Raw genomic sequence first — 27294 nt, 5'->3', positions numbered from 1 at the left:
TGACAAATGCTGTAAACAAGTTAAAGAGGATGAAGACTGACAAAATCAACTGGACTTTGCAAAGAAGTTTATGACGTTAGAAAACATGGTTTCAGCAGACTGTTGCTGCTGAGCACACACCATAAAAGTTTTCCACAGAGCAGATCATGGAGACGATGACGGCTATAAACCTGGCACGACAAAGGAGAAAGGCAGGCTCCACTGTAGACAGAAAGATGGAGGGACCAATGCATGCTCTAAATCTCACTCATATGTCAGGCTTTATCCATGCTTTGAAAAACATTCTCACAGCAATGAGAAGCTTCAAAGCTATCAGCCACCTTACCTGGGAAAGGCACAAAGGCATGTCGCATGCTAATTGAAAATGGCATTCCTCTGTCTGCAGCTCTCTCCTCCATCTGTGCCTGGCGTCCAGGGTTCAGGCTGCAACCCTTCTTACTTTTTCCTCTGTGGTGCAAACAACATCATCAGTTAGACATGAAGCAGTCTCAAATATATGAAAAAGGTCTGATTTTCAGTAACATCAGTATTTCCATCTAAGAAACTTAATAAAACCCTTATCTGAGGGCTGGATGTGGTAGCTCACACCTGTAATACCAGCACTTTGGGAAGCCAAGGCGAGCAGATTGCTTGAGCCCAGGAGTTCAGGTCTAGTCAGGGCAACAAAGTGAGACCCTTGTTTCTACAAAAATTAACTAGGCATGGTGGCACACGCCTGTGGTCCCAGCTACTCAGGGGGCTGAAGTGGGAGGATTGCTCGAGCCCAGGAGGTAGAGGTTGCAGTGAGCTGAGATCGCGCCACTGCACTCCAGCCTGGGCAAGAGAGCAAGACTCCATCTCAAACAAACAAACAAACAAAAACAAACAAACCTTTATCTGAGACTCATTTTAAAGCTTAACAAAGACATTAGAACTTTTTTTTAGCAAACAGTCAATTAAGCATGAATTAGATTCTTTATAGATGGGACTCAGAATTCAAAATGGTCTAGGACAGAAATGGGTATGTCTGAAACATAAAATTAAGCTAATTTCATTTATTTGTCTAATAAGCTATTTTGAGCCATTCATACTTAAAAAAGTTTATTAATACAGATACAGAGAAACAGTGCCTACCTGCCCATGGGAGGTAGGCCTTTGCCTATAGCTTGAGGTGGGCTTTCTCCTACTAGTGTTGGCATTTTGATTTCAAAATCTCTTGGCACATTCTGAATATTTGGTTCTGTAAAGGTTATTCGTCCTAAAATCAAGCAGAATAAAGATATAAAATTAGAAAAAAAATCTGGTATTTGTTTTAACAGTATTCACATTTCTGGATTATCTTAAAAATGCAGACTATCAATGCTGAACTGAAATAAATTTACATTTAAATATTTTTCATCATGTTCATGTGTCTAACAATGATAAAATAAGTACAAGACCATCCCAAAATATATGAATGTATGAATTGGCTACAATACTATGTTTTACACAGAAAACAATCTCACAATGAGAAGTAATTTGATAAACTGAACTATTCCTATGCTAAAATGAGTATCAGATTTCAGCCCTATAACATGTTAGTGGCCAGATTCGTGAGTAAAGGCTAATCAAATGGATCTTAGGAGAAACAACCACTGAAGCTTCTAAAAAGCCCATCACTTTCAGACATCATCTGGCTGTTTTTCTTCATCATTATCATTCATCAAGAGAATCAACAATAGTACTGACTAGAAGTACTGAATCAGGTGAAACTTGAATCAGGTGGTTAATAGTAAATTTTCCAGTGAACAGAAAGCTGTTTTTTTTAAAAAATGCTTATAAGCCTGGCCAACACAGTAAAACCCCGTCTCTACTAAAAACAAAAAAAATTAGCTGGGCATGGTGGCGGGTGCCTGTAATCCTCAGCTACTTGGGAGGCTGAGGCAGGAGAATCGCTTGAACCTGGGAAGTGGAGGTTGCAGTGAGCTGAGATCATGCCACTGTACTCCAGCCTGGGCAACAAAGTGAGACTCTGTCTCAAAAAAAAAAAAAAAAAAAAAAAGCTTATAAAACCTTTATTTCCCAATATATTTTACATCTTTTGTTTACTTATTGGTTGAATTTCTCTAAAACATGAAAACATGTTAAGTATCACTCCAAAAAAGTTTGAGTAATTTTGTTACTGTGATTTTTATAACACTATCAGTAACACTAAAACTCTATTTTATGACACACTCTTCATTGTAACAGGCTGTCTACTAGCTATGTATAACTCTATCGTCTTCTGATAAACCAGACATTTTAAGTGACTTGGACATTGTTTTTCTGAATGATCCCCTGATATTATATATTTGTCATTTAGCTTTTAGCACAAAATAAGTGCTCCATCAATGATAACCTTTAACATAATTATTGTCATTAAATGGCCTGTGCAGTGTTACAAAGCTAACAAACAGCAGAGGAAGGCACCCAAGGCTCTTTTTACGTCAACACATTGTCTTCTTTTCTATAACACTTAATATTCAGCACACTACTCTGGTCTATTAGTTGAATTAATAAGGCAACACTGGCAGACCAAAAAAATGGTAAAAATAAATTACAAAGAATGAATATATAGCTTAATGGACATGAAGTATATTCATGAAATGGCTTTGCTATGCTTAAGCTTGTATTTCTAAATATTATAAAAGTTATAAAATATTATTAAAATACATTTCTAAATTCACTAAGTAAAATCAGTAACAAAATCAAAATAAACGTTGCATATTTATTTGTTCTTTACAAACAAATAACAAAGCAGAAGGCTTATTACTGATTTTACCTTCTGCTTTGTAAAGAACAAATAAATGTGCAACACCATTGAAAATTCTACGTTGCTGGGCATTATGGCTCATGCCTATAATCCCTGCACTTTGGGAGGCCGAGGTGGGTGGATTATGAGGTCAAGAGATCGAGACCATCCTGGCCAACATAACGAAACCCTGTCTCTACTAAAATTACAAAAATTAGCTGAGGCAGGAGAATCACTTGAACCCAGGAGGCAGAGGTTGCAGTGAGCTGAGATCACGCCACTGCACTCCAGTCTGGCGACACAGCGAGACTCCATCTCAAAAATAAATAAATAAATAAAAAATAAAAATTTAAAAAAGAAAATTCTAGGTTGATGTTGTCTTTTCATCCCGGAGGGTTTTATTTTACATACGTTTATATTATTAGCATATGTTTCCTTTTGTTGTTGTTGTTGAGATGGAGTCTTACTCTGTCGCCCAGGCTGGGGTGCAGTGCCGCTATCTCGGCTCACTGCAAGCTCCGCCTCCCGGGTTCACGCCATTCTCCTGCCTTAGCCTCCCGAATAGCTGGGACTATAGGTGCCTGCCACCATGCCCAGACTAATTTTTTGTATTTTTAGTAGAGACAGGGTTTCACCATGTTAGTCAGGATGGTCTCGATCTCCTGACCTCATGATCTGCCCGCCTCGGCTTCCCAAAGTGCTGGGATTACAGGCGTGAGCCACTGTGCCCGGCCTAGCGTATGTTTCAAAGTGAAATTTAAATACTAACAGGGCAAAATATCACTAGGATGGGACAAGTTTAGAAAGTTTAGAACAAGGGATAAAGCAAGTAGAGAAAAGCAGCGCCTCATGAAGCTTCCGCACTAGGTAACAGCAGCAACTGATAGTGAGCACTTTCTAGGAGCCATGCACTATTCTAAATACTCTACATCTATGAAACTATTTAATCCTCAGAATTACCAGGTGAGGTAAGACTGTTATTACCTTGTTTATTTGTTTATTGGTTTATTTATTGATTGACTGAGACAAGGTCTCACTCTGTTGCCCAGGCTGAAGTTCAGTGGCTCAATCACAGTTCACTGTAGCCTTGACCTCCCAGGCTCAAGCGATCCTTCTATCTCAGCCTCCCAAGTGGCTGGGACTACAGGCACAAGATACCACACGCATGGCTAATTTTTTAACTTTCTAAAGAGACATGGTTTCACTATCTTGCCCAGGCTAGGCTCAAACTCCTGGGTTCAAGTGACCCTACCATCTTGGCCTCCCAAAGCGCTGGGATTACAGGCAGCAGCCACTGTGCCCGGCCCATTACCTTCTTTTATACATGAAAAAACTTAGGCATTGAGAGGTTAAGTATCTTGTCTAAAGATTCACAGAACCAGGATTCAAACCCTGATTTCTGATGTCAAAGCCCACATTCTATACCACCAATCTAAACTGCCTGCCTCCTCTATGAATGAGTTAAAGCCACCCTTTCTTCCACTACACATCACATTTGGCAAATATTTAGAGTTTTGTATTGCCTAGAGAAAGAATACATTTTTCTTCATAAGATTACACTCTTACTTATCTCAAGAGGACCATGAGATAACCAAAGGACTCTACAGCTTTCTTTTCTGCTTGGGTAAAATAAGACACTTACTTATACAGATGCCCCAGAGGCCTACTGAGATCAACTTGGAGAAATCTTAAGAGGCTCAAAAAAGAGCTGGGACTGAAATCAGATAAGACCACTGACTCAAATATTTAATTCCTGTGTATACTCATACTGAAAGCACTGTCTCAGACATCCCAGTTACTCTACACAAGTACTTAAAAGCAGGAACCAGGCTGGGTACAGTGGCTCACTCCTGTAATCCCAGCACTTTGGGAGGCCGAGGCGGGTGGATCACCTGAGGTCATGAGTTCAAGACCAGCCTGACCAACGTGACAAAACCCCATCTCTACTAAAAACACAAAAATTAGCAGGGTGTGGTGGTGTGTGCCTGTATTCCCAGCTACTTGGGAGGTTGAGGCAGGAGAATCACTTGAACATGGGAGGTGGAGGTTGCAGAGAGCCAAGATCGTGCCACCACACTCCAGCCTGGGCAACAAGAGTGAAACTCTGTCTCAAAAAAAATAAAAAATAAAAAATAAATAAATAAATAAAAATAAAAGCAGGAACCAATACTCATCTCTGTACCCAGGTAGTATCTATCTATGCTTTGGAAAAAGCATGTATTTTATAGGTGTAAAACTTTACTGAACCCCTTGATCAATACTTGAATTCTTGGCCATCATAAGAAATATTGCATATGAAAATGTTTTTACTTCAAAATTGGATATTGTTTATACTTAAGATTTCTCATCACCTGTAGCAGTGTGCGACTGTGATACAGGATAGATTCTTTCCATTCCAAGAAAAGGATTAAGACGCTTTTCCCGCTGAAGGGGAAAGACCACTTTGGTAATAGCATTAGTGATTCTTCTCCATTCTAATATCAAACCTGGTAAAGGATGTAATGCCTTTAATTTATTTAAAACATCCTGCCAAAAAAACATAATAAGGTAAGATTGAATTCTTGTCCAAATTCCATAGCAAGTTAGAATCTCTTTTCTGTAAATAATACAATCTCAAAATTAAATTTGAGAGTAATATCTACAACTCAAAACTCTTACTTGGGTTTTTTTTTAAACCACCATATTGATAAAACTATAACTACAGTTTATAAAATGCAAATGTGGTAATACTGAGCACTATCAATTTAAAACTACCTTTTTCAAAAAAAATCAATGAATTGTCAGTCTAACAAAGTAACTGCCTCCGCACACCCCACCAAAAGTTTATTTTACATCATCTGTTTTCTTTATGCATTTTCCTCCTTCACTCCTCACATGACTGGAAGTATACCAGTTGTTTTTGTGCTTGCCCGGATACTTAATATGGTTTCCATATGAAGGTAATCAGGAGACATTTATTTTTAAAAGTTTGAATTTTTCATACTATAGACTTTCAGTGAACTATTAAGGAACAGAAACTTGTGAGTTAAAAGGCCAGTGAGATTAAATTAAAAAATGTGCTATAGCCTGGAGCTAAAGAAACTTCCTAGGAGCAGACAAATCATAGATAACGGTATAAGGACCACAATTCTACACAAGGGCAACTTGGATAGCTCTATGGCTATATTTTCTACCCTATTTTTCCCCTGAAACATCAGTAAAAAGTAAAATTAAGCCCTTTCTTCCATCCCACTAATGCATATAGTTTCCATGGATTATGATTAACAATTTTACTTTGAAATTAGCAGATTAAATTCTTAAATCAGGGCCTGGTGCAGTGGCTCATGCCTGTAATACCAGCACACTGGGAGGCCGAGGCAGGAGGATCCCTTGAGGTCAGGAGCTCAAGACCAGCCTGGCCAACATGGTGAAACCCTGTCTCCACTAAAAATACAAAAATTAGCCAGACATGGTGGCTCAACTTTATAAACCTTTATACCATGTTAATGATAGGAAGGAAGGACACAACTGCTAACTTAGATTATGATTCAGATTTTCCATGCTGGAATATCTCCACAGAATTTGTGGGCTACCAAACCACAAACCAATGTGTTAATTTATATCTGGGTAAATTCAAATGGTAGGCTAAGATCTTGATTTCATCAGCATTCTTTCTAGACACCAAAACGTTAAAAGCAGTTTAGGTTCTGCCCTGCTCTGTGACTGCCCCAAAGAGCACCTTACTAGTGCTGAACTGTCTTCCCAGCCTTAGCTTGCGTCCATTGTCATTCCCTCTTCTGGTGGAACCCAGAGTTTTCTTGCTGCCTTGGTTTTTCATCTCTCCATTTGGGGGCAACTTCAATTCCAAAAATAAAACCTGCAAGAAATTAATGCCTCTTTAGTCAAGAATGAAACTTGCAAGGACTATCATTTAGAAAATATTTTAAGTTATTTTAGAAAACAATCTCTACAGTTCAACGTGGATTGAAATAATGTTTCTCCGGATAATTTGGAATTACCACATTTAATAAATGATGGCAATGAAAATGTATATGTCAGGTAGTCGATCCATATTCTAATTAGGCACTATCAGATTAATACTAACACAGGCCTTTTTTTTTTTTTTTTTTTCTTGAGACAGGATCTCACTGTCACCCAGGCCAGAGTGTAGTGGTGTGATCACAACTCACTATAGCCTTGACTTGCTGAGCTCAAGTGATCCTCCCACCTCAGCTTCCCGAGTAGCTGGGGCCACAGGCGTGCACCACCATGCCAGGCTAATTTTTGTATCTTTGGTAGAGACAGGATTTCGCCATGTTGGCCAGGGTGGTCTCAAACTCCTAAGCACAAGCAGTCCACCCACCTTGGCCTCCCAAAGTGCTGGGATTATAGGCATGAGCCACCACACCCAGCCAGCTTTTAAGTAGTCAGGAACACAGGCATGTATATACGCTGTGCTGAGCAAATGGCAAACAAGTTATTAACATTGAGACTTATTGCTGTAAGAATTGTGAGCTCTCCTAAATGAGCCTGTTCAATCAGTTAAGCCCCATAGATCAACACGGAAGCTTACATGCTATTGTCTCATTACAAAAATCAGAAAACACTAAAGTAGGAAGGGGTTTAAAAAGTCATCTAGTACCACCACCACAATGCAGGGCACTGACAGTCCCTAGGCACAAAAAGTTAGGAGAAGGTGGCCAATACAATGTGGCAATAATGAATGCTAGAGAGGGCTGGCAGCACCCACTGAAGATACCAGGACCACGCTGTGCAGAAGGTGGAAGATCCCATGTAACACTCACAAGCTCAGATTAGAGGGGATGAAACTAGGGCAATTCAGAACATTATCTACTATACCTAATCATTCACTTATATATTTTGAGTGGGTTTTAATGAACCTTGAATTATTTTCCCAGTAATAATTCTAAAAATTGAAACTATTTGTATAAGCACAAGAATTTTTCCCACAAGTTGGGCCAGGGATGGAAGGGAAGATAATCCCTGTGCTTCCCTAGAATAGTAATGATGACAGAAATAATGATCTGGTTCCAGTTTCAACTGGGGTCTTAGGAATGAAAGGTACTGAGGCTTTCTGCAGATGTCAGTAACTACTTAGCCCAAGAACTGTGTTACACAGATGTGAACATATGCATGTATAGGGATTAGGGTTGCCACACATACCAAATAAAATTACAAAATGCCCAGTTAAATTTGAGTTGCATGGGGCATACTTATACTAAATTGTTATTCATTGTTTACCTGGCATTCAAAATTTTTTATTGACAAATTATAGTTGTATACATTCATGGGGTACAAGATGATGCTTTGATGTAAGTATACAATGTGGTGTGATTAAATTAAGCTGATTAACATATTAATCACCACACTTAGACCTATCATTTTTTATGGTAAGACATTTGAAATTTACTCTCTTACTTTGAAATATATAATACATTATTATTGACTATAGCCACCCTGTGTACAATAAATCTTAGAATCGATTCCTCTTGTTTATCTGAAACTTTGTACCCTTTGATAAACAATTCCCCATTCCCCTATCTAAAACTTTATACCCTTTGATTAGCAACTCCCCATTTCCCCACTCCCTACTTCCCCAGCCTCTGGTAACAACTGTTCCACTTTCCACTTCAAGGAGTTCTTCATTGGATTCCACATATAGTGAGATCATCTGAAACATATGGTACTTATCTTTCTTTAACTGGCTTATTTCACTTAGCATAACATCCTCCAGGTTCATCCATGTTTTCAAAAATGACAGGATGAAATACAAAATTGAAACTGGATGTGCCATATTTTATCAGGCAACCCTAGTACAGGTATCGAAGGGTACACGAATGGCAGTATAGGAGAAAAAAATCAAGTAACTGGATAGGAAAAATAAAACACTATTAAAGTAACAATAAGGCAACAAACCCAGGAAGAGAGATCCATTATGAATAAAGACAACACAAAGATCTCAAGTTATATATGTAGAAGTTCTTTAGCTTAAGCTTTTTTTTTTTTTTTTTTTTGGTGAAGCTTTCAGAATTAACTGTGAAACTTCTCATATGAATTACCTTCCAGGTAACTGCCATTTTGACATGCAGGACTAAGAAGAAGCCAATATCAAAGGTCCTTTACTCTTAGTCCAGGGTTTGCTTGAGACCTATAGCTTACATGCTTTCAGGCCCATCTGAATCACAAGGGCAGCAATTCCTGCCTTGCCCCAAACCTACTTGTGCTGAAACAGAGATTCTATATTTTCTATAAGTTCCCTATGTAATTTTATGTGCAGTCAGCTAGGTATTGGCTTGGGGACTTTAAAAGCGGATACCAAAAAGAAAAAAAAAGGGCACCACTGAATTCAACACATGAATAAGAGAAATCAAGTTCCTCATTTTCTTTAAAATATGTTAACGAAGGAACAGAAAATCAAATACTGCATGTTCTCCCTTATCAGTGGGAGTTAAATGAGAATTCATGAGCACAAAAATCCCTTTTTCATTTAATCTCAGAAAAATGTCCAGTTTCGTATTCTATAGAAAGATGTTAGGGCAAGCAAGGAAGGGGTAAGGGCTCATGAAATGACTAACTTTCTGGAGAAATAGCTATGCTGTCATGCAACCACCACTACCAATCATTTCTTCAACAAATACTTAGTGAGTCCCTCCTCTGTTCCAGGCAAATCTCCTTCTTGAGGAGCTTACTTTCTAGAAGTCCTCTTTATTACCTTCCTTTATTTGTAAATTATATCTGTATATAATTATAATTTATAATCTGTATAAAATATACAGATATAATTTACAAATTAGATGCTAGAATATCCCCAAAGCAATCTGGTTAACTGGCTGTTTCATTTTAGTGATCTTTAGTGTTCAGGTAAATACACACACACACACACACACACACACACACACCCCACAATCATTTTAACTCTAAAAATTATTTATCTATATCCCTATCCCCATGATACAACCTCAGCGATGTCATCTGAACTGGTGAAAGAAAAACTGTGGCCAGCTAGTTGATAGGCCTGGGTCTCAATTGCATCCAGCTTGGCTTGCATTATGTGTTTCTGACTTTCACATTCTGCAGTACTAAAGCCAATTCCATTTAGTTCGAGCAAGGCCAAGCAGTACTGAGAGGGCATTTCCACCTTACGGAAAACATCTGGAAGAAAAAAGAAAATTGAAATGTTAATTCATTGGCTAAGTGGCTAGATTAGCAGCCTTACTTAAACTATACAGAATTCATCTAGAAAAATCCAGAAACGCTACCAATGTATCCTTCAGGAGCCAGTCTCCCAAGCAGCATCCTCAAGCCAACAATGAAAGGTGGAAAAGTACAGGCCAGTTTAGCACTGGACAACTATCCTTGTCTCTGCAGAGAGTAGAAGAGTTGGCAATCTTATGACTAGTCTGGATTACAAGAGACTATATTTCTCCAAAGATGTTTCTGCTTCTACTCTTAGCAGGAGCATAACAATCAACCTTACTTTGAAATCCAAAATGCTCCAAAATCTGAAACTTTCTGAGCACTGACATGACACCACAAGTAGGACAGTCCATACCTGACTTTATGTGACAGGGCACAGTCAAAATGCAGGTGTACAACACAAAGTTTATTCAGCGTCTCTAAAGGAAAAAAGTCCCTCTTTGCCCCATTCAGTTTCAATATCTCTTTTCTGCCAGACAACCACAGACTGCCTACATGAGTGACTGAGACAGTGACACCTTTGCTTTCTGAAGGTTCCGTGTACACAAATTTTATTTTGTGCACAAAACTATTACATTGTATAAAATTATATTTAGGCTATGTCTATAGGTATATATGAATTCTACATTTAGACTTGGGTCTCATCCCCAAGATATCTCATTATGTATATGCAAATATTCCAAAATCCAAAAAAATCTGAAATGTAAAAACACTTCTGGTCCCACATTTTGGATAAGGCAGACTTAACTTATATATTAAAGGCCCTGAGAGGACCTGAAGCAAAGACAACTATTTAATTTTATTTTAAGTGAAAGTCCCAAACTTATTTGACCATTAAATCCTTTTTTCATATAATACTTCTTAACATCTTGAAAAGTAAGCATCCATGGAATGTACTATAGGAAATGCTGTCCTAAATCATTAAGAAAGAATCCCTAACACTTCAGCTTCCAGTATTGAGTCACTAGGAATCTGAGCAATCCTGGCCCACCCTCCCCAGCTCCACACAAGCACATAATTCGAGGCACTGCTGGTCTCAATTAGCATGAGAAATCTCCAGGGACACCCATAACCACCATGAAAAGCAAAGAAACAAATGAGAGTTACTGGCTTCTAACCACCTGCAGAAGGTACGAAGCTGTCAGAGCCTGGCTTTAGAAGCCTGGAACTAGTGGAGAAATTCATGTTACTTGAGACTAGAGAAATAATGAACTTGGGTCAAAACAGGAACAATCGGAGAAGCACAAAGTAAGACTGGCAGGAAGCTAGACTGCATCCATAGCCATTAGGAAGGAGCAAGGTCGTTATGGGAATGGAATCCCATAGCAAAAAAAGTTAAGGAGATATGGATCCTTGAAACAACAACAGGATGAGGAGCTGAGTCTCAGACTCCTTTTCTGAAACAAAACTCTCAAAGGTTACTGTGGTCCTTGGATGCGGAGTAGTGTGGTACCCAGCAGAGGCAGGAGCAAAACCTTTCTAAGGGAAGATTTCCCCACATAAGTCCTGCAGGGATCCTTGATCATAATAAATCCTGTATGAACTCACAAAAAATGTGAAAAATACAAGACAGCAAAGAAATGTGAATAGGACTCAGAAGAAACAACCAAGAACAAATTCAGATCCCCAAAATTGCAGATAACGACTAGTTAAGAATATTGCACAACTGTGAATGAACTACTTACAAAACAAAAAGTGACTAGAAACAAAGTAAAATAGTAGGAAAATAGAGAACAAGTGTGTATCAATAATCATAATAAGCAGAAATACATCAATGATCACAATAAATTGGCAAATTTGCAAAAAAAAAAAAAAATATGGTAAGCCTGAAAAATAAATAAGCTATACTTTGTTTATAAGACATGTCTGAAGATAGGAACCTAGAAAGGTTAAAAGGGATAGAAAAAAGCTATATGAAGTAATATTAAGAGAAAGCTGATGTTGCCATATTCATATAAGAAAACAGACTAAGAATAAAAATCATTATTTGTTATACAGATGGTCATAATACAATAATAGAAGGTTTAATTCACCAGGAAGACAAATCAATTTTAAACACATACACACCTAATAAAATGGCCTCAAAACAAAACTGATTGAATTACAGGGAAAATAAGACATAGAATATTTTGAAAACAACTTTGACTTAACAGACATATAAAATTGTGCATCCAGAATTAGAGTACACATTCTTTTGTGTGCACATAGAGCACTTACACAATAGTTCAAGTTTTAGATCATTAATTGTTCTCTAAAAATTTCCAGAATAAGTATTATATAACCATGTACTCTAACTACAACACAATTAAGTTTAAAGATAATAAAAATACAAAATAAAAGTTTCTAAATATTTAGGAATTAAAAATCATTCTTCTAAATAATTTTTGAGTGAAAAAATATACCAGAAATCTAAAAATATCTAGCATGATAAGAATATTATATATCAGGCCAGGAATAGTGGCTCACACCTGTAATCCGAGCACTTTGGGAGGCAAAGGCAGGAGGACTGCTTGAGGGCAAGAGTTCGAGACCAGTCTGGGCAACACAGCAAGACCCCCATCTCTACAAAAAACAAAAAAAAGTTGTGTGTGTGTGTGTGTGTGTGTGTGTACACATCAAAATTGTGGAATACAATAAAAGTAGTGCTTTGAGGAAAATTTATAGCCATATATATATACATTTTGTGTGATACAGATCCTCACTCTATTGCCCAGACTGGAGTGCAGTGGCAGAATCTCTGCTCACTGCCAACTCCGCCTCCGGGGTTCAAGTTATTCTCATGCCTCAGCCTCCCAAGTAGCTGGGATTACAGGTGCATGCGACCACACCCAGCTAATTTTTGTATTTTTAGTAGAGACAGGGTTTCACCATGTTGGCCAGCTGGTCTCAAACTCCTGGCCTCAAGTGATCCACCCACCTCAGCCTCCCAGAGTGTTGGGATTACAGGCGTGAGCCACTGCACCCCGCCACCTTATATTCTTAAGTTAGAAAAGAAAAAAAAAATTTGAGAAGTAATGGTTTTAAGGTCAAAGAGGAATACTGAAAAAGGACTACAAAATAAAGTAAGGGGAAATAGATAATATAGATGTGGACAGAAATCAAGGAAATAGAAAACAAAAGTAATAGGAAGAATCAAAGACAAAAGTTGGTTCTTTGAAAAGACTAGAAAACTGGCAAAATTTCAAGTGACATTAAATAATAATATTATGAAAGAAAAAGAGGATATAACAAATAAACCAGAGATGTAAAAAAGAGAGACTTAGCAATAGCTGGATACCAATAAATTTGAAAATTTAGATGAAACATAAATTCCTTAAAAATATATAGGTTGGGAATGTCACAGCGGAGTAATAAAAAGAAAAAAAAATTGGAAAAAAATAGATATATATAGCTTACCAAATATACTCAAAAAGAAATAACTGAATAATCTTACAGTTATTAAGGAAATCAAAGTTGTAGTAAAAATATCTTTCTATATCAGATGAGAATACCTCCTGGCTAACAGAAAAATTTTAAAAATAAAACGTATCTATATCTCTTTCTACAAAGAAATAATTATATTCAAACTAAATCTGATAGCTGTCTACATTCTCTCCCAAAACTTCCCTTATCTCAATGCACTTCAATTCTTGAATTCTATGAATAGGAAAGCATTAACAATGTATAAAAATGCATTTAATACCTCCTAACCACCCTTTTTTTTTTTGAGATGGGGTCTCACTATGTGGTCCAGGTTGGTCTCAAAATTCTGGGCTCCAGTGATCCTCACACCTTAGACTCCTGTGTAGCTGGGATTACAGGCAGAAGCCACTGAGCCAGGCTAGCCATACATTTTTGAAAGTGCAGAAAAAAAGGAGCTTTCAAAAGCACATTGAAATGGTGAGAGTTAAAAATTATAATAATCAACTAACATAATAAGCACCTGCTCTATGACGAACACTGTCCATATTATATTCACTATCTTATTTAATCCTTAGAACAACTTTATAAGAACCAGACTTACAGTTTCAGTAGTTTGCCCAAAGTCCCTCAGCTCGTAAGTGGATAGTCCAGATCCAAACCCTAGTCTGTATGAACTCATCCATCTATTTTCTAGTACCTATTGATCAGTCAATAAATTCAGTCATCTCCTCACAATGAAGCCAAATTTGTTCTACTTCACATCTCTATCATAAGCATCCGTTAAGCTCTCTGTAGTCAGGGTGCTCAATCTGGGCCAGCAGATAACAATGACAATAAATTCATGTTATTTGCTATGAGGGAACAAAGAGACTCTCATGACTATCCTTTGCTGTGAAAAAACATCTGTTGGTTAACAGTTTCAAAAAGAAAAGAGTTAACTCTTTGAAATCCATTAAGGATGTCTTCTAAGTGTGAATAAAAATTATTTGATAAAGTTCAAATACAAAATTAGCAACAACTGCATAAATGCCATTTTGTAATTTTCTTCACACAAGGGCCAGAAGTCAGCAAATTATGGCCAAACTAACACTAGATGCATGTTTTTGTAAAGTGCTATTGGAAGACAGCCATTTGTTTTGGTCTTGTCTACAGCTGCTCTTTTGCTACAATGGCAGAGTATTCGTGATAGAGATTGTTTGGTTCACAAAGCCAAAAATATTTACTTACTCTCTGGCCTTTTACAGAAAAAAAGCACTAGACAATCCAAAGGTAGGATTTACATAAATACGTGATTTACCCATTTTTTATAAAGAGTGGCTAAATCTCTATCTCTAATCTATAACATAAAAATGCCAGAAACTTGGTTTTTACCTTGAAGGTTTTCCTTCTGCAACAGAGAGTTGAGCTGATTCATAGAGTTGAAGATGAGAATGGACTCCACAGATGCTCTGTATCGCCCAGAATGCTCACTGCCAGCATTTAGCCCCAGGCTTTGAATCCCTTGGCTGGTCTCCATCCCTTCTAGGAGTGGAAGCTCATGAGGAAGAAAACTGGTAACTATGCTATGAAGAGTAGGCTCCTGAGAATCTGGATCTAGTAACCAGCATGCCACCTGAATGGGATAGCAATGAGAATATTTTCCTGATTTTTTTCGAAGACACTTTTGTACCTCTAAATGAAAAGGGAAAAAAAGAAAGCTTATTTCTAACCTCACTCATTTTCATTTAATATTTATTCAGTGGTTTTCCCAGGAAAGGAGAAGGAAAGAATAATTGTAACAGGACTCATTTTTGGTAGTAATAACAGCAATGGCTTTCAAAGAAAGAAAAGTTGTAACTATTCCATTACTACAATGCTCAGGCCGATCCAGTTTAGCAGTAGGCTTGACAAACAAGTGTGTCTCAGCAAACTCAAACCATGCGTCTGAAAATGAAGATGGACTCCTCCACTAGGCTAATTTGGGCTAAGCTACTATAATAAAGATGGGCTACTGTGAGGTTTTAGGTATATTTAGTTCTTTCAACACCAAAAGAAGTGAGGTATCGGGCGCGGTGGCTGCCGCCTGTAATCCCAGCACTTTGGGAGACTGAGGCGGGTTGATCACCTGAGGTCAGAAGTTCAAGACTAGCCTGGTCAACATGGTGAAACCCTGTCTCTACTAAATATACAAAAAATTAGCTGGGTGTGGTGGTGGGCACCTGTAATCCCAGCTACTCAGGAGGCTGAGGCAAGAGAATTGCTTGAACCTGGGAGGTGGAGGTTGCAGTGAGCTGAGATTGCACCAATGCACTCCAGCCTGGGCAGCAAGATCAAAACTTTGTCTCAAAAAAAAAAAAGAAGTGAGGCATAAATGTTTTACCATTAAAAGTTTATATCCAGAGTTTCAGAAAGCCTCTAGACTTTCCCCTCAGGATGGGGGGTTTGTCACCAGAAAACCATCCAATTATTCATTTGATTGCCATTTCCAACCTCCTCATGAGTAGGAGTCCTGTAGTTTCTAATACTAGATCAAGCAGATCATTAACTGGATTAGAATAAGGGAATCTAAGCCCTGTTCACAATTCTGACAATTACTTTACTATATGACTCAATTATTTCTTTTGTAGGTTAAGAATAAAGTTTTATAGGGGAATACTGAATGAAACAGTCTCATGTAAAGGTTAACAGGTTTTTTAACTGAGTCATCATTATGAAGAGTGCATCAAACTTTGCTATTATAAAGGAAAGTTCTCAGGAGCCAGTAAGGGGATTTGCCTCTATGCTAAATGGCCACTAACTACAATCCTTTTTGACATCTTATTCACACTCTTTTCCAATTTTCTGCCTCCACCCTTATGAATATTTAAAACCTTCTGCTATCATATACCCAAATCTGTTCTCATTTCACTTCCAATTTACTATTAGACAGAAAACTTAGGACTTATGACCCAAATTAAAATTTTTTCAAAATCTCTGAGGAAAGACATAAACTTTAGGGCTCCAAATTTGTGACATCTCTGTTTTTATCTACACAGAGATATTTGGTGCATGATATTCTATTCTGGGTAGATGAGATTATTGAATAAAGAATTGACTAAAATTCTTAAGCTGCATTACTGAAGCTAAGGAAATACCAAGTCATTTAAGAATTAACACTAAAAATGTTGTTTTAAGTATATAAAAATTAAATAAGACATAGAACCTTAGGATCTTCATAACTTTGCTCCAAGGAGATGCCACAAGAAAGAAGAAGAATTTTATAGCTCTGGATGAAGTCATAGATGACAACAGAACGTTCTTTATCAGATTCCTTTCGCAAGCAAGATTGAAGGTGCCATATCCTGTCTTTCAAAGTCAGGCTTGGATCTAGAGAAGGTGGAACCAAACTGGCACTAATTTCTTTAAAAAAAAAAAAAAGGAAAAAACAGTTTTAAGGCAAAAACTACATGTTTTCATTTGAAGCAGCAATCTTTAGTAGAAAGACTGAAAAAGACTAGAAGCCTAAGGGTCTGGTTCCATGTGACGAGTAATTCAGCATCTTATCAAGGTCATATCAGCTATGGAGACGAAGTGCATCATAATCTAAAAATTATGGTTTGGGCTAGAAGATTTTTAATGCTCTACTTAATTAGGTGGGAGAAAATATTAAGCATTAATACTTCTAAAAACAAAATTTCCCAGAATGAGGAGTTAAAGACAGGAAAAGTATTTGGAAATAAATTTTAAAGAGAGATTTAGTATGAACAGATACTATTCTATCCAAATAAAGAAAAAGCTTAAGTAACTACTCACCCCAACATATTTTCCTGCAAAACAACTGAAAATAGTTCATGCTTACTAAGGAACAGACACTATACAGCATCCTTTAAAATGTTTCCTTATTAATTTTGCTCCTGTCCAAAACCAACCTATCAGCTGGGGTATCCAACAACCACAGTCAGATCACAGGGTATTTCCAGATTACATCCTTTCCATTCCAAAGACTTCTCCAAAGTTTATATGATTCGACTACTATAGACCTCTAGCTCAACGATCCCTCTAGATGAGTTTCAGACCCATTCAATGGGAGGACAGAAGACTGAAAATAAACCGCCATACTTTAGTCTTCAAAAGCAAACCCTGAAAATGGCAAGAGAGTTCCTGAGGTTTCACTGCCCCCTCAGAGGAAAAACCCATAGCATTAATAGCCTCATGTGACAGGCAGGGAGAAGTAAGGAAGTGCTTCTTAAAACATTAATTATAGTTAATATATGCAATAACGTACATGCCAGCTGCTCTCCAAAAAATTACAAGTTTTGCCGGGCACAGTGGCTCACGCCAGCACTTTGGGAGGCCGAGGCGGGTGGATCACCTGAGGTAAGGAGTTCAAGACCAGCCTGACCAACATGGGAAAACCCTGTCTCTACTAAAAAAAATACAAAATTAGCCGGAGTGGTGGCACATGCTTGTAATAGCAGCTACTTGGGAGGCTAAGGCAGAATCGCTTGAACCCAGGAGGTGAAGGTTGTATTGAGCCAAGATCAGGCCATTGCAAGCCAGCCTGGGCAACAAGAATGACACTCTGTCTCAAAAAAAAAAAAAAAAAAAAGAAATTTAAACTCTAAAAATAAATCCTAGGTAAATATCAGGAAATTATTCTCAAAATATAAGATCACTACCCTAATGGATGTTACACTAATTACATAGTGACTTACTCAAATACTCATTACTTACCAGAATGCTTTTGTTCCTTCTGCAATGAAAAATAATAGGCATCCCTTCCACCCCAGCATACTGCCAGTCCAACCACCAAGATGTCATCACAACCTTTAATAGGAAATCCATCATCTCTAATAGGAATTTCCTGAGGTGAGCTAGCTAAGTAAAACAAAAGTGAAATAGTTAAAAATCTCTAAAAATAAAGACATTATATAAATTGTTAAAACAATTATAATAAAAAATCTATCTTTGATAGGCAAAATTTCCTTAAAAAATAGGTATTTGGACAGTCATTTTAAGTATAAGTAAGATCCTTCCAGGTTTCTCATCAATTAAGATAACCGTCACTATGAAAAAGCAACCAAAGATTTGTTAAATCTATAGTGATTAAGTTCAAAAAAGAGAGGCTGCATTTCAAATTTTATAACTCAAACAAAAATACAGATCATTTGCATACTACAAATATTTTACAGCAAATTCAGCAATTCTTGGCTAAGAAACTCCAGAAAAATAAAGACTATTATTCCCTAGTGAAGTATAATTTTGTATCTAGAGTCAACATTTTTTCCTAAAATAATGTATCTCGAATTTTATAAAGGTCACGAATCAATCTGTCTTATTGATAATTATATCCCTAGTATCAGGAAAATAACTGGCACATAAGAACTTAGTACATATTTATTAAATTTAGGTGAACTTTTTTATCCCTCTAGCCTCTATTATATAGCCTGATACAGAAAATGTGCTCAATTTTGTTTGTTGCATCAAAAATGGAAAGAGCTATTCAACACTAAAAGTACATAAAAGTTGTGGTTAACACATCTGCTCCATGAATTGAAAATCAGACAAATACCCAAACTTTTATGAACAAATTAATTCATAAAATAGCAAGGTTTAATAAATCTAATCAAACACCTGATTTCCACAGCAGGTTGTCAAGCTGTCTACAACTGGTCCCCACAATCCAGAAGGCAGAGTTCATGCAATAAGACAGGAATATACATAGCCTTACTTGACCAAAAGGTTCAACTCTCTCAAAACCTGGAAGGGCTCCGCAAGGTTTGGAAGCAACATTTCCGTATACAATTCATGACTATCAATGGAGGTCTAAATTCTACTCAAGATAAATCTTGGAAAATGTAGCTAATGTACACTGTGAAGAACAAAGTTCCTATTAGCAATGTACTTTTGTAATTACATAAGCAAACAAGGATATTACAATTTAATAGAAAATAATTTATGAGGCCACGCATGGGGGCTCACGCCTGTAATCCCAACACTTTGGGAGGCTGAGGCAGGTGGATCACGAGGTCAGGGGATTGAGACCATCCTAGCTAACACAGTGAAACCCCGTCTCTACCAAAATACAAAAAAAAAATTAGCTGGGCGTGGTGGCGTGCGCCTGTAGTCCCAGCTACTCAGGAGGCTGAAAAAGGAGAATTGCTTGAACCTGAGAGGCAGAGGTTGCAGTGAGCTGAGATCACACCACTGCACTCCAGCCTGGCCAACAGCAAGACTCTGTCTAAAAATAATAATAACAATAATTCATGAGGCCAGGTGCAGTGGCTCATGCCTGTAATCCCAGCACTTTGAAAGGCCAACGCAGGCGGATCACTTGAGGTCCGGAGTTTGAGACCATCCTGGACAACATGATGAAACCCCATATCTACTAAAAATACAAAAATTAGCCAGGCACGGTGCACATGCCTGTACTTCTAGCTACTTGGGAGGCTGAGGCAGGAGAATCACTTGAACTCAGAAAGTGGAGGGTGCAGTGAGCCAAGATCAAGATCACGCCACTGCACTCCAGCCTGGGCAACTGAGCAAGACTCCATCTCAAAAAAAAAAAAAAAGGAAAGAAAAAGAAAAAAAAGAAAAGAATTCATGAGCACTGATGATTAATAAAAACCATTATGTTACAACATTAATATACCATAAAAGAACTGTCACATTCATATTCAAAATATATATTATCCTTATTTTTGTAAACTTTTATTCTAATATATATTACATGTTCCTTTTATACTGGAGGGCAACTACCATTAATTATCAATTTAGGTATGCTGAATAAATAAGGCTGTTCTATACATAAATCCACAGCGGAGATACACACTACAATTTGAACAGATTATATTTAATACCTAACATTGAGAAATCTCTTATCTCAGTCTACTAGTTTATAAACATGAAAAAATAAAATTAAAAAAGTTCTTACCTTGCTTAAACCTACCACCAATAGTAGCAGTTTTAGAAGATGTGAAACTTCTAATCTTTTCACAAGCCAGTGAGATGGAAAATCGCTTTTTGCACCGCCACTCCTTAATGAATGTTTGAAAAAGATTTTGGTCACTTGCTATATCAATTATGGCCAAACTTTCTGAACTGCTTGAGGCTGGAGTTAACTGTAATCCATCCTGTGATAACTGAAGTGAAAAGCCTGTGTCACTAATAGGGTTGTTGTCTTTGAACCCATTTCTACTCTCTGGACTTAAATCATGGTTTTTAATATCTGAAGGTGAGTCAAATAAATAACTTTCACCAGGTTGTAAAACATTATTAGTTTTCCAACGGTTTACAGGTGTTTCAAGAATCCCTGGAAATGTCAGCTTAGAAGCAGACGTTGGAACGGGTGTAGGAGGAATGAGACCATTATCATCAACTATATCGCTTTCTTTACGAGGTAAGAGGGATGAGGTTTCACCATGATTGGCATTGTTTTCTAGAATCTCAATCTTGCTTTTTACTTCACTATTAGAAGAAAATGAAATTCCCTGCACTTGGTTTGTCTCCAAGTTTGAAATAACTTCTTGTTCTTCATTAAACTCTGTATATTTTCCATTCAAACTAGACAAGTTTATAGTCACTGATTTTAGGTTTTCATTTTCTAGTGGACTGGACACTTTATCTAAAATCCTTTGCAGTCCTGGACTTAGATCAAATGATGCCCCTGACCATATGAATGAATGATTTTGCCTGGTCCCAGTTAATTTTGATTTTTCAGCCCTTTCATCTTGACCTCCTCCATCTTGATCACCTTGGTGGTGCTCATCAAGTACTGGATCATTTAGTTCTAATGCTCTAGGATATACTACAGTATGATGCTTCTCTTGAACAGGAAATATATCCGCATTGTCCAAAGCTTCAACCATCTGAACAGAATCCATTTCTGAAAATATAACAGATTCATCATTGGAAAAAGTCAACTGCTGGCAGGTATCTTGATTCTCATTTACATTTGATTTTTTAATTAGGTCTTCTTGTTGTAGACACAGAGAATCACTAAAATGGTGTGATGTTACTTCTGAAGGAAGGGGTTCTTTCGTTTGCACATCAGGTAATTGTTCTTTTACTAGATAGTCATCACTGAAACTATCAAAGAGTAAACTATCACTCATATTCAAACTTGTTTCAGGAACTGGAAGACATTCTCCTTCTATACCAGTGGGAGTTCTCTTTTGAGGAATCAGAGGTATAACTGGTTTCACAGTTTCTTGTGTTTGATAACCTTGAAGAAAACTATTTAATTGAGAATCAGTAACAGAAAGTTCATTCTTTTTAAAACAAAGACCATTTTCCTCCAATAGTATTGGAGAATGGAAAATTGGGCTTTCTGGAGTCAGGATATCAACCCCATGTGAATCAGTGCTTTGTTTCATAGTACCTACAGTCTTAAGATCCAAATGATCTATCTTAGTCACGCCTAGAGGATGCTGCTTAGCAGGAAAAGGAATGTGACACTCTTTCTGAAAAGAGTTCATCAAGTTCTGTTGGACTACGCTCTTCTGCATTATCCCTGCTGCCAGGTTGGTGTCCTTTGCTCCTAGTTTGGTACTTTCAGTTGCCATCTGTTGCATTATTTTCTCTGACTGAGTATCCAGGTAGAAACTATCTTCAAAATCACAGTCAGAAATATGATTATTTCTAGTTTTGTTTGTTGTGTAAGTACCCGTTTTTTCTTGTAGTCTAGAAATATTTAGAAAATTCTCATGCTGGCCTCCTGATTTGCTAAATGCTCCAGTTGATGGAAGTACTTCACTGGGTATCGCAGTTCTGCTTATATCATCTCCTAATGCCTGAAAATGACTTGGTTTATTTTCCTCCGTATTAAGCTTTATCCTTTCACAATTAATAGTAACATTTGAGTCTCTATTTATGTAACTACTGACTGCTTCACAGGGCATTTGTCTCTCTATTATATTTTTCTGTTTGGTAAAAGTGCTTGTCTGTTCATGAGATTGCTTTTGCGGGTACTGGTTGATTGGATCGGTGTCACAGTGTTTCACATAAACATTCTGGTTTTTTGAATCATTTTGTATCAGCACTTCATTTATTTTTTCTGCCTCAACAGCTACTCCTCTGCCCTTTTCACCAACCACACTAGTAGCCTGACAAGTCACATTTTTACTCTGAGATCCTGTGACAATATCTTCCACAAAATTGTCATTAGTTAGTGTTATGTTCCGTGAACAACTTTGCTTTATTTGTAATGGGAATGATGTTTTGTTATCTTTTTCCTTACCACTCAAAGATACATTTTTATCAAATGGCCCTGAATTTCTAAACTCTGTATTCTTCTCATCTAAGGTAAATGGGTCTTCACAAAGACTAGGATTAGACAGAGTCTGTCCCTGTAAATGGATTCTACATGCTCCAGAGTCTTTCAGGGGGCTGCTGTCCCTAGATTGCTTTAGATGCTTTCTATGTTTCCAAGATCGAAAACTTCTGCTCATCTTTTCTGAATTGAAATTCAAAGGTGCCTTTTTTGTTTTCTCTGAAAAAGTCTTAACAACTTTCTTATTGCTTGTTTTCCCCTCATTCTGAGAGGCTCCTGGCTTCTCTTTATTTATATCCAAAGAGGCCCATTTTCTTGCTCTGAAAATGGAATGTCTCTGATGTTCTTGATTCCCATCCTGGAAATTACAATTAAAGGAACTTGTATGCTCTCTACTTTTATTTAAGTCTTGCACTATATTTGGTGAATGCTTAATATAAGAATCACTAAATATTGTGTTACTTTTGTTCTTTGATGTTAATTTTTTATAAGAACTCTTAGTTTGGGATATAAATGTGTGTTCCTTTACTTCTGACTCACTGTGAGTCAATGAACATGTACTAGAATGTAACAGGGCACAGGGATTCCATTGCACTCCCATTTCAACTAAGTCCTGCTGCAGAATCATTCTGGCTTCTTCCACTATAAGGGCTGCTGCTTCCCTTTCAGTTAAACCTTTTCTGCCAGTCACCCAGATAGTTCGCATATTCCGACGTTCTTCAACTGCTTCCTCTTCCTCATCCACTGCCTTCCGGGCACTACACAGAGATGGGAAAAGACAGAAATGAATTCATTCATTCGTAAGGCAAATATTTATTAAACATTCAATCTGAGCTGTTCTAGGAACTGAAAAATAGCAATGAAGGAGAGAGAGAAATGTATCTGCTCTCATGGCACACTCTAGCTGGGGAATTCAGAAAATAAAGGTTTAAAATGCATTCTATATTACCTGGTGATGAGTTGTATACAAAAATGAGGCACCAGAAAGGGGTGGGTGGTTCTGTAGCTTTTAAACGGCATAATAAAGGAAGGCTTTGCTAAGACAGATTCTTTAAGTAGAAGCCTTTAAAAAAGTGAAAGCCATAAAACTTTCATTGAAAAACATCCAGCCAGGCGCGGTAGCTCACGCTTGTAATCCCAGCACTTTGGGAGACCGAGGAAGGCGAATCACTTGAGGCAAGGAGTTCGAGACCAGCCTGGCCAACATGGTGAAACCCTGTCTCTACTAAAACTACAAAAAATCAGCCAGGCATGGTAGCAGGTACCGGTAATCCCAGCTGCTTGGGAGGCTGAGGCATGAGAATCGCTCAAACCTAGGAGGCATTACAGTGAAACAAGATCACACCACTGCACTCCAGCCAGGGCAACAGAGCAGGACCCTGTCTCATTTAAAAAAATTTTTAGGCCGGGCGCGGTGGCTCACACCTGTAATCCCAGCACTTTGGGAGGCCGAGGCGGGCGGATCACAAGGTCAGGAGATCGAGACCACGGTGAAACCCCGTCTCTACTAAAAATACAAAAAATTAGCCGGGTGCGGTTGTGGGCGCCTGTAGTCCCAGCTACTCGGGAGGCTGAGGCAGGAGAATGGCGTGAACCCGGGAGGCGGAGCTTGCAGTGAGCTGAGATCGCGCCACTGCACTCCAGCCTGGGCGACAGAGCGAGACTCCATCTCAAAAAAAAAAAAAAATTTTTAAAAGGCTGTATGCAGTGGCTCATGCCTGTAATCCCAGCACTTTGGGAGGCAAAGATGGGTGTATCACCTGAGGTTAGGAGTTCAAGACCAGCCTGACCAATACGGTAAAACCCTGTTTCTACTAAAAATACAAAAATTGGCCGGGTGTGGTGGCATGGGCCTGTAGTCCCAGCTACTTGGGAGGATAAGACAGGAGAACTGCTTGAACCCAGGAGGCAGAGGTTGCAGTGAGCCGAGATCGCACCATTGCACTCCAGGGTGACAGAGTCTCGCTTTGTCTCAAAAAAAAAAAAAAAAAAAGACAAGAAAGAAAACAAATCCTCCTATACAATACACAATATAAACTCTGGACAAAATATATGAAGGGACTAGAAAATGAACAAAAAAGAAAGCAGAAACTGGAGGGGGGTTGAGACTTGCAAGAAAGAAATGGCAGTGGGTGAATTTTCACTTTTTACCTGAAGGCAGGGTCCAGTCAATACCCTGTAGGTTGGCTAAAAACTTAGATAAAAACCTGGAGTTCACTGATTGGCAGAAGTCAGAAGAGAGTTAAGAGTAACTACATTAAGGAGAATGACGTAAACCCGGGAGGCGGAGCTTGCAGTGAGCTGAGATCCGGCCACTGTACTCCAGCCCGGGCGACAGAGTGAGACTCCGTCTCAAAAAAAAGAAAAAAAAAAAGAGTAACTACATTAGTTGGAAATTGAAGGCAATATAGAACAGATAACTAGTGAAGAACAACTCCTAATTCTTCATATAAACTCTGCCCAAATCTCTGACTGACCTCTAAACTGTGCAAGTGTGAACAGATTCCAAGTGGTCAGTTAAAATAAACCAGGGGTCCTCAACCCCCGAGCTGTAGACCAGTAACAGTCCATGGCCTGTTAGGAACTGGGTCGCACAGCAGAAAGTGAATTATAGGCAAGGGAGCACTGCTGCCTGAGCTCTGCCTCCTGTCAGATCAGCTGCAGCAAACCCTATTGTGAACTGTGCATGCAAGTAATCTAGGTTGTGTGCTCCTTATGGGAATCTAATTGTTTCATCCTAAAACCAAACCATCTCCATCACCCTCCTACCCCCACCTCTACTCCTGGTCTGTGGAAAAATTGTCTTCCATGAGGAAGAGATATGCAAGAGCAAAGAGGATAGTAAGATACTATACCCCATCCCTTCTCACACAGGTTAAGGTCTCAGAGCTGGGAGTCAGGTTTAAAGTGAATGGGAGGGAAGAAACACTGAACTGGAAATAAGATTGATGCTTCCATCTAGAACAAATTGTTTAATACCTGAAAATAAAACTGGTTGTTAGTACCTCAAAGTAACTAAATACCTATAGAATCTGCCTGAGATTTCATATAAGAGAGAGTTCCAAAAAACAGTGGTAGAAAAAATAATTAAGCTATTCTTTGATTTATATACTGAGTCTAGCCCATTCAATAAATTGGTTATGCAGACATACGCACACAAAAAAAATCAAGGAATCTTCTCACAAATTGTTTTGAGGGACACTAGCATTCCAAAAAACATTTCAGAGGAATGTATTTTAAAATGCTTTTGTCTAATGAAAGTGTAAGATGAGCCTGAGATATATAATGAAATCACATCAAAATTATCAAAATCCATCAAAGCAGATCAAAATCAAAATGCATCAAAGCAGAAAGCATTGATACCAAACTTTTGCTCAGTTTTTTTGAGACACGATCTTACTCTGTCTCCCAGGCTGGAGTTCAGTGGCGCTATCAGGGCTCACTGCAGCCTCAACCTCCCGGGCTCAACCAACTCTCCAGCCTCACACCCCCAAGTAGCTGGGACTACAGGCACATGCCACCACACCCAGTTTTTTTTTTTTTTAAATTTTAGTAGCGATGAGATCTTGCTATGTTGCCCAGGCTATTCTTGAACTCCTAAGCTCAAGCAATCAGCCTCAGCCTCCCAAAGTACTGGGATTACAGGCGTGAGCCACTGTGCCCAGCCCCACTCAGACATTCTAGTAGGAATGTTTTTAAGTCATGTATTATTTTTAAAATATACAAAACAAAAAGTAATCTGCAAGGGGGAAAAAGTTGCCATATTTTCTTCCACTTACACCAAGTATATAATAAGATTATTTAACACAAAAATACTTTAATACATTATCTACTATTTTAAAATTAACATTTTTTTAAATTTAATAAGCCCATGTAGGTAAAGGTATTCTCTTACCTTTTGAAAGGCACAGCACTTTTCAGAATCACCTCCACCTCCACAATATTTGCCCTAGCAAGGTCCGCCACAGTATGAAAGCCAGAAGCATAGAGAACCCTGGCTCTCTGAGCATTTAGTAAGGATACCCGAACCAGGTCACACAGCTCCCTCTGGATGCCAAATGTAAGACGCTTCTGAAATTGGGAAAGTAGTAGTTCCATGTTGTGCCAGCCCAGACGGTTGGAAAACACTGTAATCATCCCTAGAACATTCATAGAATAATTGTTGAATTGATTTTTTTTTTACAGATGAATTCGCCATTTCTTTAGATGTATTTATATTTCCTTGTTTTTTCCCTGCAAAATTGTAAGATTTAACAAGGCCCAAGGTGTAAGTTAACAAGGGAACAGACATATATTAAGAGCCTTAACTAATTGGACAATAAATGTGATAAGTTTTATGAGATGACATTAAATGTCATCTTATTTATTCTTCATCCTGAAGTTAACACAAGAAAACTGAGGCAGAGCATATAAACACAAAACAAACAAGAAGCCCTCACCCTAAATCATTTCTCTCTCTCTTTCTTTCTTAAGCAAAAGAGAACTCTTAAAAAGGTGTTTAAAAAGGTGTAAAGGTGCTGGGCGCAGTGGTTCATGCCTGTAATTCCAGCACTCTGGGAGGCTGAGTAGAGCAGATCACCTGAGGTCGGGAGTTTGAGAACAGCCTGACCAACACGGAGAAATCCCGTCTCTACTAAAAGTACAAAATTAGCCGGGCATGGTGGCGCATGCCTGTAATCCCAGTTCCTCGGGAGGCTGAGGCAGGAGAATCGCTTGA

At 38.1% G+C, this 27294-nt stretch overlaps 1 protein-coding gene across 6 annotated transcripts in view; it reads right to left on the bottom strand.

Annotated features, from left to right (window-relative positions):
* LOC105470305 (DNA polymerase theta) overlaps positions 1-27294 on the bottom strand; it is a 107131-nt gene that overhangs the window by 28783 nt on the left and 51054 nt on the right. For all 6 annotated transcript variants that reach the window (XM_011722163.3, XM_011722161.2, XM_011722160.3 and 3 more), the window contains 10 exons: positions 26473-26716; positions 20241-23335; positions 18041-18184; positions 16530-16726; positions 14720-14960; positions 9708-9901; positions 6468-6605; positions 5101-5275; positions 1114-1237; positions 326-447 (listed from right to left, as the gene is read on the bottom strand). In XM_011722163.3, coding sequence (XP_011720465.1) covers positions 326-447; positions 1114-1237; positions 5101-5275; positions 6468-6605; positions 9708-9901; positions 14720-14960; positions 16530-16726; positions 18041-18184; positions 20241-23335; positions 26473-26716 — 4674 coding nt within the window. The remainder of the gene's footprint in view (positions 1-325; positions 448-1113; positions 1238-5100; positions 5276-6467; positions 6606-9707; positions 9902-14719; positions 14961-16529; positions 16727-18040; positions 18185-20240; positions 23336-26472; positions 26717-27294) is intronic.

The sequence above is a fragment of the Macaca nemestrina genome, chromosome 2 (genome assembly GCF_043159975.1).
Source record: "Macaca nemestrina isolate mMacNem1 chromosome 2, mMacNem.hap1, whole genome shotgun sequence".
Lineage (NCBI taxonomy): Eukaryota > Metazoa > Chordata > Mammalia > Primates > Cercopithecidae > Macaca > Macaca nemestrina.
Note: the sequence above shows the minus strand (reverse complement) of the source record. Positions and strands in the feature narration are given on the sequence as shown.